Below are 11,294 nucleotides of genomic sequence, written 5' to 3'. Positions count from 1 at the left end.
GAAATTGAGACTCAGTGAAAGCAAACATATTGCTGTGATGTCGATGTCGATGTTTGGGAATTAATAATATACATAGCGTATTTACTGCACAGCAAGCTGTGGCATTCCAAAATGTACATGAAATCAATTTGATCACCATCATGTGCAACTGATTCACACAGCGCTGCAATATTTATATAACCAATTATTGGCAGATATAAAGTTTATTGCTGATGCAAGAAATAACATTTTAATAGACACTCATAATGTTTTATTTAAATAACGCGATTGCTACGAATATCCCATACATATATTGCAGTTGTTTATACAAATTTGCGTGTGTTGCTAACCGATGGAAGAGTAATAATACATTTATTTCGAACATTAATAATAGAAAACGACGTACGTGAGAAATTATGGCCATTTCAATAATTCTTTATCGACGATAACAGTATTTGCATAAAACTGAATTTGCTGATAATTTTGTTTTCATAAATTCGAAAATAAATTACATGCAATTTATAAATTGTAAATACTGTAAATAATTGCACGACTTTTCTATAAATTCGTCGAACAATATATGCAGTGGAACCTCGATTAGCGAGTTTAATTCGTTCCAAAATTTCCAGATTTTTACTCGTATAGTAAAACATATTCAAAAATACACATAATATGTGTACACAGGTTTTGAAAATGATGCAGCAGGCGCTCAATCCGAGACTTCTCTTCTCATCATCACTCGTTATGCGAAAAGTAGCTCGTTGAGCGAGTCATTTTTTTACAATTCATTTTGCTCGTTATGCGAGGTTCCACTGTATATGTATATTTAGTGCAGTCTTTTGGATTTTGAGGCCTCATACATAAATATGAAGTGGGGCCCGCAGTAATTAAAAAAGAAATATATTATGAAAAAACTTTAAGTATAAAATATTGGTGATTTCTGATTTGGAGATTCAACTAACACTCTTTGGGGGCCCATCATTACATCTACTTTATATATATCTACATGAATTCAAGCTATTTGTAATATACAAACTAAGTATATGATATGCAACACAACAAGCACAAAACATGAGAGGTTGGTAACATACAGTTCCATTGTTTTATCAGCTGTTTGTCAAATATGAGCAAATAAAAATGATTTGTTTTTAATCGCATGTTTTCGATACAAAGAAATTGTTAAATGTTCCATTTTGATAGCTACGACTGAGTATTCAAGTAGTGCAGTTCCTGAAACATTCTGAAAATAATGGTAATTAGTAGAATTTCATTTCATTGAATTTGTCTAATTGTGTAGATTATTATTTTAGACAATGAAACCAACCGCGCCTCCTCATTTAAGCAAAGAGATGCTAATAGTCTGGGAAACATGGAGTCTGAAGGATGACAGGAAAGTTGTTAGGGAGTCTGCAGCAAAAGGACATCACATAGGCTTGGCCCTAACTTATCTATCACAAAGAAAATTATTAGATTATAATGAAACAAAGGATTGGTTCAACAAAGAGGTAAAATGATTTCTATTTCAATGAAATCATGATTGTAATAATCATTACAGGTGCTAGAATGGTCCATGGAATTGTTGCAAAATAAACAGGTGTTTCGGGTTTCACACATATTAAAAAACATTAACCTAGATCCAATGCAGGAAATAAGTAAGATATTCCAGGAAACTGTTGATTCTGACTTACGTGATTACTTGGGCAAACATCTTGAGAATGCTGGAAAACTTGATGAGACATTGAAAGAGTCATGGCAACTTCTGTTAATTATAGAAGAAAACTTTAGTACATTGTTTAAATTGAAACAGGAAACTGAAACTATAAATATTCTACTTATCAACAATAAAAGTTTGGATTGGAAACATGAAATAGTTGCAGAATTATTTTTGAAGAATCAGGGTAAGTTTAGAAATATTTTATTTTGTTTTTCTTTCATTTTAAAATGGATTATTTTATAGATTTTAAACTCCAACCATTATTGAATAACAAATTTTTATGGGAGAAAGCATTAAATTCACATAATTACCGTTTTATATGCAAATGGATAGACGTTATATTTTCAGAAAATATCGATGATAGTGAATTAGGCGCTTGTCTCAATAAATTAAAGATTACTACGGAGTTAATTGACGAGTTTTTTATGAACTCAAACATTAAACAAGAAACCAAAAGTAAAGTATGCAACAAGTTAGCACAATACGGAATGTTTTGCCCCGAAGAACAGTTGGACGCAGTAAAAATAATTTCTCGCTTAACAGACATTCAAAGTTTACACTTGCTGCGTTCGATTCTTAGTAATAAATATTCCAATATGTGTTATACTCAGTTCCTAAAAATATTGTACGACTACTGCGAAAGCAATGAACTTTACGGTGTACTAGATATTTGTACGAAAGACATGACTATTTCCTCACGAAACAAACAAATAGAATTAATTGAAACATCACGAATAATATGTGAAAATCCAAACGATAAAGAAGCTCTGAAAGATAATCTCATGTTTAATATAAACTACTTGCAGGAAGGCTCAACTATAGAGTCATTGATAGTGCTTTTTGTTTTGATACTAAGTGAAAATAATTTATCCCTAAACTTGTGGGACGGAAATACCGGCATTAATTTCGATAAGTTACCTGTATTAAAAATCATCTTAAATAAGTTTATGAATAACAATGTTTCGAAGCATATAACCATGTACGACTTGGCCAAGCGACATTTGATGTTAGATACGAAAACCTTGTTTCAATTCCAATTTGACAAAGAATATGAGTTGCCTTACTTTAATCAGTCGGTATTAGTGAATAAGTATGGTTACAAAAAGTCAGTGGATTGTAAGTTTTATCTATCGCATTGTAGACCAAGCGTTTGCAAAGATACAATGGACTTTCATAAGCTACGCAAGTTCACTATTCAAAATTTTAGTAACAAACAAATCGTAAGTTCTTGCATCGCATATTTGGAAATGCGAGGAGAAGATTCTGATTTTCTGAGGCACGAAATTTTTGCGGCGAACATTTTGCACAGTAATGGACATAGTGAAGATAAGGTAATTGAACTGTTCCTTTATGGAAGTAAGTTTGAAATAATGGAGATTTATGAGAACATACTTTGCGGAGAGATTAATTTATCCACAAGCAGCGACATTATTGATATTATGCATAAACAGGATATCTTAATTAAATTTGCTGAACTCAATAAGCTGAATATGCCAGAGGTTTTGTTAATGCGAATAGCAAATAAGAATCTATGGCTGCCGTTTTTAATAATCATCCAAAAATATAATTACACACAGGAACACGTGGCCAGATTAGTTCAGAACTTTACCAGTGTCAATATGATAGAACACTTGAGTCACTGCTTGATGCACGACATCCATTGGGAAAACAAGAGCTCGCTAATGAAAGATCGCGATTCTCGGAAATATTACCTCTCCAAGATCGGAGTCAGGAAAAACATCGATAACGAAATGGTCTCCAGCATCACGTCGCAATCCAGTTATAGTAGTACCTCAAGTAGCACCGGGATATCAGAGTTCCTCGAGTCCGAAAACTTTGACGCAAAATGTGATTTATTACAGGTATTGATTAAATGCCACAACAGCAATGATCCACCTAAAGCATTGCTTCAGGCATGTCAATATTATAAGTACCCGTTATTTGCAGTACTTGCTACCAGTTATGAGGTCATTATAATTATTATTGTAACTAAAATGTTTGTGGTTTTTCATATTTCTTTCATTTCTTAGCCTGATTCTGTGATCACCAATTGGCTAGTTTGGCTTTCAGTAAGTTGTAATATGTTTGATACAATTAATTTTGAACATACTGCACTAATGGGCAATTGCGTTTCGACCTTTATACAAGACATCTTACGTGATGGTTTTCATCGCACTCTCCTGATGAGTTTCCATATTTTTTTACCGGTAAGATAAATGATTACCATTTGAACATATTGAAAATTAAATTTTTCAGAAAAATCCGTTGAAGATATACATGAGCTTTATATGTGACTGTATCAACTTTAATTCTGTTCGTACGGAAAATTTGGAGGAATATTTCAAACTGTTAAAATTGAAACGAAGCAGCAGCGTATGCGGCCAAATCGATCATGATATGATGTATTTGCAGTCGAAGGATTGGATTGAAAACACGTCGATAGCATTGACTGCTGCTACTTTGCAAACCAGCTTTTTGAGCTACTACCGTCGCATAGAGTTCATGGAAACATTGGTTCAACTCAAATTAGAGAACTACTTCACCAGTTTTGTTCCCAATTTTCAAAACCTGCTAAAGATATTCCGATGCCTCTGCAATAGTCAAATTGTGACTGATTTTGATTTTATTCGCGCATTTCGTTCGGAGAGTGATTATAAAGCAGAGATATTCAGGCTTGTCGATACGCTGTCTTTGCAGAAATTATTTGACGATGCCTTGGAAATAGCCTTAATAGAAAATATTATGAGCGACTCGATATTGGTTAGGAAGTGGGAGAATAATATAAAGAATTCGCTTGTGGAATGCGACGAAGAATTTGAAAAGTTTAAAATCTCACCGGAAAGAGCTGTGTCGTTTTTCGAGCAATATAAAAGTGATTATGAAATACTTAAGCTGGCATACAAGTGGGCCTACCGGCATAATTTGCATAATGTTACTGATATAGAGAAAGATTATTGGTTGGCTTATTTGAATTGCGAGAACTGTGAAATTTATTATATAAAAAACTATTCATTGGCTTTTGAAGAGATAAGTCCAATAATAAAAACTTGCGAATTGATACCTCACGAACAAAATAAATTGAGCGAAGCTATAGACAAACTTTTGGAGGCCGGTGAAGTTTATCAAGCTTTCCAAGTTGGAAAATTGTTTAATTACTTTAACAACAATCTGGAGATTTTGAAAGTATGCTTGGATTTGGCGGAAGGAATCACATTGCCATTCCAGTTAACAGCCAAAGAAAGATTATTAATGAAAAAGGTCGGATGCACGCGCAGTTATAGCCACCGAAGACGACCATATCTGACATCTGTAGTATCTAGCTACAGTTCTCAGTTCTCCAGAAGTCCAGGAATGAACACAGTCGAATTCGAGTCGAACAATCTCGATTCTGTATCGCAGTTGATCGAAAATTTGATTGAAAACTTGAAGAGCGGTTTGGAAGTGGGCCAAAAGATTTTAATGACATACAGAATTAGTGTTAACGTCGAGAAGAGCTATCGAAATATTTTAGAACTCACCAATCCAATGAATTTACTACTGGAAGTTGTTAATGGCGACTGCGTTAACAAATTGGAAGTCATCCAAGATTTCAGTATGCTGTACAAATGGAACAGGCAACAAGTAATGAGGGTAATTCATTTTAGCAGATTTATTATTCGACTATTTTCAGATCGCAGATTTCCTCTGTGAACAGATTATACTGACGAGTCAGAGATACTCGCACAACAACGTTGAAATGAATACATTGTGGGGGATTAATTTGGACAATGATATTCATGTGTTGCTACAACTCCTACCAGACACTTGTACACTACTAGGAAATAAACTGTACTATTACGCAAGTGCTTTACTAAAGGTTCAATGCGAGAATCCTGATTTAAACGAGATATCTCATATTATTGAATTATTGATCAGAGCTCACGATTGCTACACATCCGATTGTAACATGGAAGGAATTTCGATAATTCTTAAGAAATGTCAAACATTATTTAATATACTTTTAACGATGAACCATTGGAATTTCATAATTAGATTACTAACAGGTATGTATTATTTAAATATTTTTGTATTTAAATAAAGCGTATTTATTATTTTAGGTATTGCAAGATACGCAGAAATGAATTACGTTTTCCATATATTACGTGAAAACGGGCAGTTTGAAAATCTTCTGCGCAAAGGTAAATCGAAAAGGGATAACGGTTTGAAAGTTGCATTACTCGAATATCTGAAGAGATTTTGCCCGGACAACCGCGATCTGTATAATATGGTGGCCTTGCATTTTTCGTTGTATTCAGAAGTCGCACAGCTTTGGGAAGTCGAAAGCGAAAGCATTCTGAGGAATCTTATAGCCATCTCCAAGTTGGAAATGCAAAATAGGAAGACCGACCCGGATTCTTGTTTGCTGGTCGAATTGACTAACACCGAAGGGACGAAAATTTGCTTGACAAAGGTAACAATAAGCTTAATAGTTATAATTCGTACAATAATAAAAATAAAATAACAAGTTTACTGTTGCAAAGGACTATTGGTCATAGGTCTTTCTGCACTATAGTTGTAATTATTTTATTAATATTAATTAATTTAATTTTCAGGCAATGGAGAATTACAGTCATGCAGCAGAATTTCATATGCAAGGAGAAAAACTAGCAAAAGCAATGAACGCCGCTCGACAGGCTGAACTAATTGCATTGCAATTTTCCTTGCTGAAAAATATCGCTAACAATGGAGTAACCATCTGTCTTATCAACCTAAATACCGATCAAATATCTTCAATTCTTCTAAAAACTTTAAGGTGTGTTCAGATCTTCTTCGTAGCTCATTAATTTTTATGTACACCTTTTCAGTTTTCCTCAAGCTTTAATATTGTCTGAGGCATACAACTATCAAGTGGATTGGGCTCAAGTATTGTTTAAACAATTTATTATGCGAAATCAGACCAACTACCTGGTAAATTTTGTAAATGTCTTCAACATAACAGAGGATTTGGCTTTTGATATATCTCGAAAATTTTTGACCAGCAATTTGAACGAAGAAACGGCTCTTAATAATATGAAAATCATCTTGAAACTATTACCATCTGTGCATGCCAAATATCGAATTGCCAGTGAATTGGGATTTATCGATCTAGTGGAAGAGTTGTTGAATGGTAACCGATTAATTTACCTTAAAGATACCGTTTGGAAAAGAGGATATAATGAATGAAAATGTGATACAAATTCTATAGTTTAACTTTTATATTTGTTATTTCTCATATTTATATGTATATGTTATTGAATTATTGTAAGATATATAAACTGTAAACAATTATTTTGGTAGTAATAGTAATTATTGCTATTATCCAGGTTTTTTTTATAAATATATCCACTGCTTCTGTACTTGTCCACCACACAATGGATTATAATATTGGTAACATTCTGACCTTTCGTAACAGATTTTATGATAGAAACGACCATTTAATTTGATATTCATTGATATAAATCTCTTCCGGCCCTATTTCTATCCCTTTCGGGTTTAACAGCCCCCACAATTTTTTGTTGTTTTTTTGGGAATTGAACCAACGACCTTTCGTATCGGATTTTCGTAATACAGGCGTGTGATTTCGTGATTTAGAAAGTAATTTTCATAGAATATCTTTGAGGCTCAAACAACTGAACGCCACTGGATAGACGGTCATCAGAATTGTATAGATGATTGCATACGTCTTGTGAAACCGTTAAATCTGTTAAGGTTTGAAATTAGTTTGTTTATTTTATGTAGTTTTCCTATAAGAAAGGTAGTAAAATCCACAAAAGAAAAGCAGACACATGCGATGACTCAAGCTAATGCAAGTTGCAAGCTAAATGAAATTCGAAATATTTAAGTATAAAAACTAACCTATAATTTTTATGTTTATAAAATGGGTACATTAATAAATTTATTTTTTGTTAAATAGACATTCACAATTTTCGTTTTTAGATAATGACGATAAAATTATTGAACTTGCCATTCTTAGACGTTCAAGTTCTTTGAAGAAGAGGTTGTTGGGTTTGGTGCAAAAAGAAATTAACATTTTGGTAAGTCAATGTAATTATAATCAAACAATAGGAATACATGTCTTATTTTAGGAAAATATAGAGTACACAGTATCGAATAAAAATAAGGTACAGGAATTAGAAAATCTAATAAATAGATGCAATGAAGTAACAAAAACGGAGCCAGTTGTATGTAGTATTTTATGTATGAAGAAAGAAAATTATTTCATTTTTTTTTTCTAGAGTGATGACAGATTATCTGCAGTAAAGGAGGAAACAAGAAAGAAATTAATATTGGAAAAGTTAAAGAAATCTGAAAATCATCAGTTTTTACTTAATGTCTTGTGTAATACTCTGTAGATATTTTCGAGGGCATTTAATCTGGGCATTATATTCTGAAACAGAAATATGTATATCTAGTGTTAAAAATAATGTCACAATACCTACAGTTAACAATGGAAATAACTTGACTTCATTATTATTTATAGATAGGGTCAACACATACAGGATACGTTGCTGAAAATTGGACACTTATTTATTATATGCTTTTAATGTGTTTAGGTAATTATCAGACCTGTGAAATTACTTCATTAATAAAAATTCCATTAATTGATTCCCACGGGATGAATGTGCTTTGATTACTTAATAAAGACTTTATTTGGATCTGAACACCAATATTTTTTAATACCAAGATACTTTCTACAAAGGATATTTGATGAATTCACACTAAAAATTTAAGTTAAAATTGTATACCTTCACTCAGTCCACATGTGAGGTTATATGTTAAAATAATGATAAAGAATATTGGAATTGTACTTAAAAGTATTGCAAATTTGATTGCAAAGAGTAACAAAATAATATTAATAGTTATTAATGATATTTTTAATGTGATGTTCTGACTCCATGTTTTTATTAATTTGATTTCTATTCCTTCTTGGAAGTGATTCATTTCCATATTGACGAATCTACCATTGGTGCACTCAAAGCTTTCCACATAAGTTGTTGCTTTCATTATTATATATAATAATTAAAGAATGAAAAACTGTTTATTTTGTTGTTCAACACAATAAAGATGAAGTTTGCCGCATTTGTTTAGTTGTATTTGAACAACTTCATTCAAGTTGACGATTACTTAATTTCTGTTGATTCTATGAATCATTTAATTTGCGTTATCATTTATTAGAAGTAAAATTTATTGCATAATAATATGAGTAATAGATAAGATGATGTTTGGATATGTATTGAAGGGCTCCTATTTTGCAATGGTATATTTCTGAAATTTTGAAGTTGGTCGTAACAAACATAATCTTTACTACACTTTCCAAGATTCCCATTGATCAAGCAGTAGTCACCTTTTCGAAAATGCTTGAAACCAATCTGCTTGCACTTCTTTCCAACGCAGAAAGTATGCAGAACGTCCACGTTCATTTTCGAAAAGTTTGGATTTTTAAATATAGAACCGAATGCAGTTGAGTTCATTTTCAGAACCATTTTCGTGGCCTCTATTGCAGATACGCATTTGCCGTTTATATTACAGCACGTGTAACATAGCGACTTTTCATTATTCTTCTCGCAAGCACATTCTGTAAGATGTATTCTGGCACATTCGTTGCTGACGCATGTATTGTTGAAACACGCGCCATCAATGCCGCAACTCTTTTTCTTCGGAGCGCACTTTCTCTGGAATTTTTCACAACTCTGAAACGTATAGAAAAAAACCTGAATGGAATTTTTACCTGATTAAGATATCATACCAATCCTAGATGGGATACATCCCTTATTTTACAGGATAAGGAGCAGCACAGACCTTGGGAAGGATGGCAATTGAAACCACCTTCTCTATTTACTGAACATCCACCGTAGACATTAAATGTGCAACATTTATCAGTAAGCAAGCAGTTGTACATCGATCCGCAATCGCACTCTTCTTTTCCTTCGACTATTCCTAAGTTGAGAAAAATGTATTTTTGTTAAAAGTATTATTTTATTGGTGATTATACCATTCCCACAATAGTGTCCCTTTGAGTTTTCAAAACAATAGCGATTAGTTTTCAATACGCTGTACATGTTGTCTCTGGAACGTTTCGAAAATGTGAAGCTCGTCGGCTTCAACACCCCCGTGGATTTGGCAGACATTAAGTAATATTCTTGATTGATATCGTGAAAACTTCCAAAGCTATGTCCGAGCTCGTGAGCTAAGGCAATGTCGTTCAAATCTTGCCTAACTATTTCGCGATTTCCGTGGAAGTACGAGATCACAAGTGCGTTATAGTATCTGGAGCATATGCCACCTCCGTAAAAATTATATGGCAGTGCAGCATAGCTGACACCCACTACATTATTCTTGAAAGATTGAGCCGTGAAAGCAATACCCAGACAGACGTCTTTCAAGTCCGGATGCAATGCAAAACTTTCAAGGTACATTTTGCTGTTGATCATTTTATCGTTGTATTTTGGCACATTCTTGGTATTGTTTGATGAGATACGTTTGATCCTGAAGCCGATATTATCTGGATACCCGTCACTATTGAAATCAGTGCTTCTAAATATAGAATTAACTCTTTTCACAGAAGAAACCGTAAGGCTTACGCAATATTTAATATCCGAATTGCAGATCTTCTTGGTGAAAGATTCGTCCATAAATATGTGCAAAGTGCATATATTCCTAAATCAATTAGTTAAAATACATCCATTATTAAAACTACAACTTTACCCTTTGTTGGAAAGCACCTTTTTCTTATTGCGTATGAAATCATAAAACGAGCCTAGCCCAACAAATTTGCGCTTGTAAATAAGCGATTCACCATCTTTAGCTTTGCGCAGCTCTGGAAATTTGTTCATCTTTTCAATGTGGTATAGATTGTTTTCTAAGTAGACTATTCCGTAGAATGTGTCAACATCCAGGAAGCCGTCCACAAAACTGCTATTCAAGTGATCTTCAACGTATCCTTCGACAAATTTTAACACGAGTCGACCAGTCGAGATTCCGGCATCGTAAATCTCTGTACCTGAGTTCATGAAATTCCCAAGCCAATCGTAAATCCGCAAGCATAGTATAAGCTTTGTACCATTCAAATTTAATTGTAAATACTTGTATCCGGACGAGTCATGTTTGGAGAGTGCTTCTATGTTTTTACTTAAATTTGTAGATGTGATGTAATATTTATTTAGTGATAGTTCTTTCGGGTCGAGGGAAATGCATAGAATAAAAGTGATTGGCCAAAGAGTCACCAAAATTCGTTTTAAATCCATTAATTAGAAAGTCCAATTTTGACAACACAATACGAATAATATGTAAAAATGTCAGAACATCAATAATTGGTAACCAAATTTAATATATGTCTAACATATTAGGCTGAGTATTATATAATGGTCTGAAAATAAGCAATATAATTGGTACTTTGTTAATAAAATATAATTTTATTAAATAGAGCCAATAAAAATTTGTAAACAAAATATTAAATTTAAAATTTCAATTTTTATCAGTTTGGCCAACTCTGAGAGGCATTCACAAACGATTTCTCTTGTTTAAATTTTTGCTTAATATTATTAATAATAACTACTAATTATTAATGCTTCTGAAGTCACGC

At 33.0% G+C, this 11,294-nt stretch overlaps 3 protein-coding genes and 1 long non-coding RNA gene across 5 annotated transcripts; 2 read left to right on the top strand and 2 right to left on the bottom strand.

Annotated features, from left to right (window-relative positions):
• Positions 1-1,051: 1,051 nt before the first annotated feature.
• On the top strand, positions 1,052-6,904 carry LOC108561680 (spatacsin). Its single transcript, XM_017919736.1, has 10 exons — positions 1,052-1,231; positions 1,290-1,484; positions 1,535-1,877; positions 1,937-3,660; positions 3,724-3,900; positions 3,950-5,314; positions 5,364-5,736; positions 5,791-6,143; positions 6,286-6,485; positions 6,538-6,904. Exons 1-10 carry the CDS (start codon positions 1,229-1,231, stop codon positions 6,893-6,895), a joined length of 5,091 nt encoding a protein of 1,696 aa, XP_017775225.1. The 5' UTR covers positions 1,052-1,228; the 3' UTR covers positions 6,896-6,904.
• A 461-nt stretch (positions 6,905-7,365) lies between these two features.
• On the top strand, positions 7,366-8,285 carry LOC108561663. Of its 2 annotated transcripts, none has more exons than XR_001891022.1 (4): positions 7,366-7,420; positions 7,649-7,746; positions 7,798-7,893; positions 7,948-8,029. XR_001891022.1 is itself a non-coding variant. In XM_017919698.1 (4 exons), exons 1-4 carry the CDS (start codon positions 7,590-7,592, stop codon positions 8,062-8,064), a joined length of 315 nt encoding a protein of 104 aa, XP_017775187.1. In that variant the 5' UTR covers positions 7,427-7,589; the 3' UTR covers positions 8,065-8,285. The 2 variants fall into 2 exon arrangements, 1 of the variants encoding a protein (XP_017775187.1); XM_017919698.1 differs by lacking the exon at positions 7,366-7,420 and adding an exon at positions 7,427-7,593 and having other exon boundaries at positions 7,948-8,285.
• Positions 8,018-8,789, bottom strand: LOC108561664. The gene is made up of 4 exons (XR_001891024.1): positions 8,458-8,789; positions 8,279-8,403; positions 8,152-8,220; positions 8,018-8,099 (listed from the first exon to the last, which is right to left on the bottom strand). It is a non-coding gene; the product is annotated as an uncharacterized LOC108561664 (long non-coding RNA).
• Positions 8,790-9,643: 854 nt separating this feature from the next.
• Positions 9,644-10,814, bottom strand: LOC108561653 (disintegrin and metalloproteinase domain-containing protein 10-like). Its single transcript, XM_017919685.1, has 4 exons — positions 10,796-10,814; positions 10,418-10,712; positions 9,763-10,369; positions 9,644-9,649 (listed from the first exon to the last, which is right to left on the bottom strand). Exons 1-4 carry the CDS (start codon positions 10,812-10,814, stop codon positions 9,644-9,646), a joined length of 927 nt encoding a protein of 308 aa, XP_017775174.1.
• Between the last annotated feature and the right edge of the window lie 480 nt (positions 10,815-11,294).

Source organism: Nicrophorus vespilloides, unplaced genomic scaffold, assembly GCF_001412225.1.
Source record: "Nicrophorus vespilloides isolate i.1.1-1 unplaced genomic scaffold, Nicve_v1.0, whole genome shotgun sequence".
In the NCBI taxonomy this organism is placed as follows: Eukaryota; Metazoa; Arthropoda; class Insecta; order Coleoptera; family Silphidae; genus Nicrophorus; species Nicrophorus vespilloides.
The sequence above is the reverse complement of the archived record's forward strand: the minus strand, read 5'-3'. Positions and strand labels throughout refer to the sequence as shown.

Coding starts and splice junctions, on each gene's coding strand:
- LOC108561680 (XM_017919736.1), top strand. Junction 1,878..1,936: donor ATTATTTTTGAAGAATCAGG/GTAAGTTTAGAA, acceptor ATTATTTTATAG/ATTTTAAACTCCAACCATTA. Junction 6,144..6,285: donor CGAAAATTTGCTTGACAAAG/GTAACAATAAGC, acceptor TTTAATTTTCAG/GCAATGGAGAATTACAGTCA.
- LOC108561663 (XM_017919698.1), top strand. Junction 7,747..7,797: donor AAAAAGAAATTAACATTTTG/GTAAGTCAATGT, acceptor GTCTTATTTTAG/GAAAATATAGAGTACACAGT. Junction 7,894..7,947: donor TAACAAAAACGGAGCCAGTT/GTATGTAGTATT, acceptor TTTTTTTTCTAG/AGTGATGACAGATTATCTGC.
- LOC108561653 (XM_017919685.1), bottom strand. Junction 10,370..10,417: donor AAGGTGCTTTCCAACAAAGG/GTAAAGTTGTAG, acceptor TAATTGATTTAG/GAATATATGCACTTTGCACA.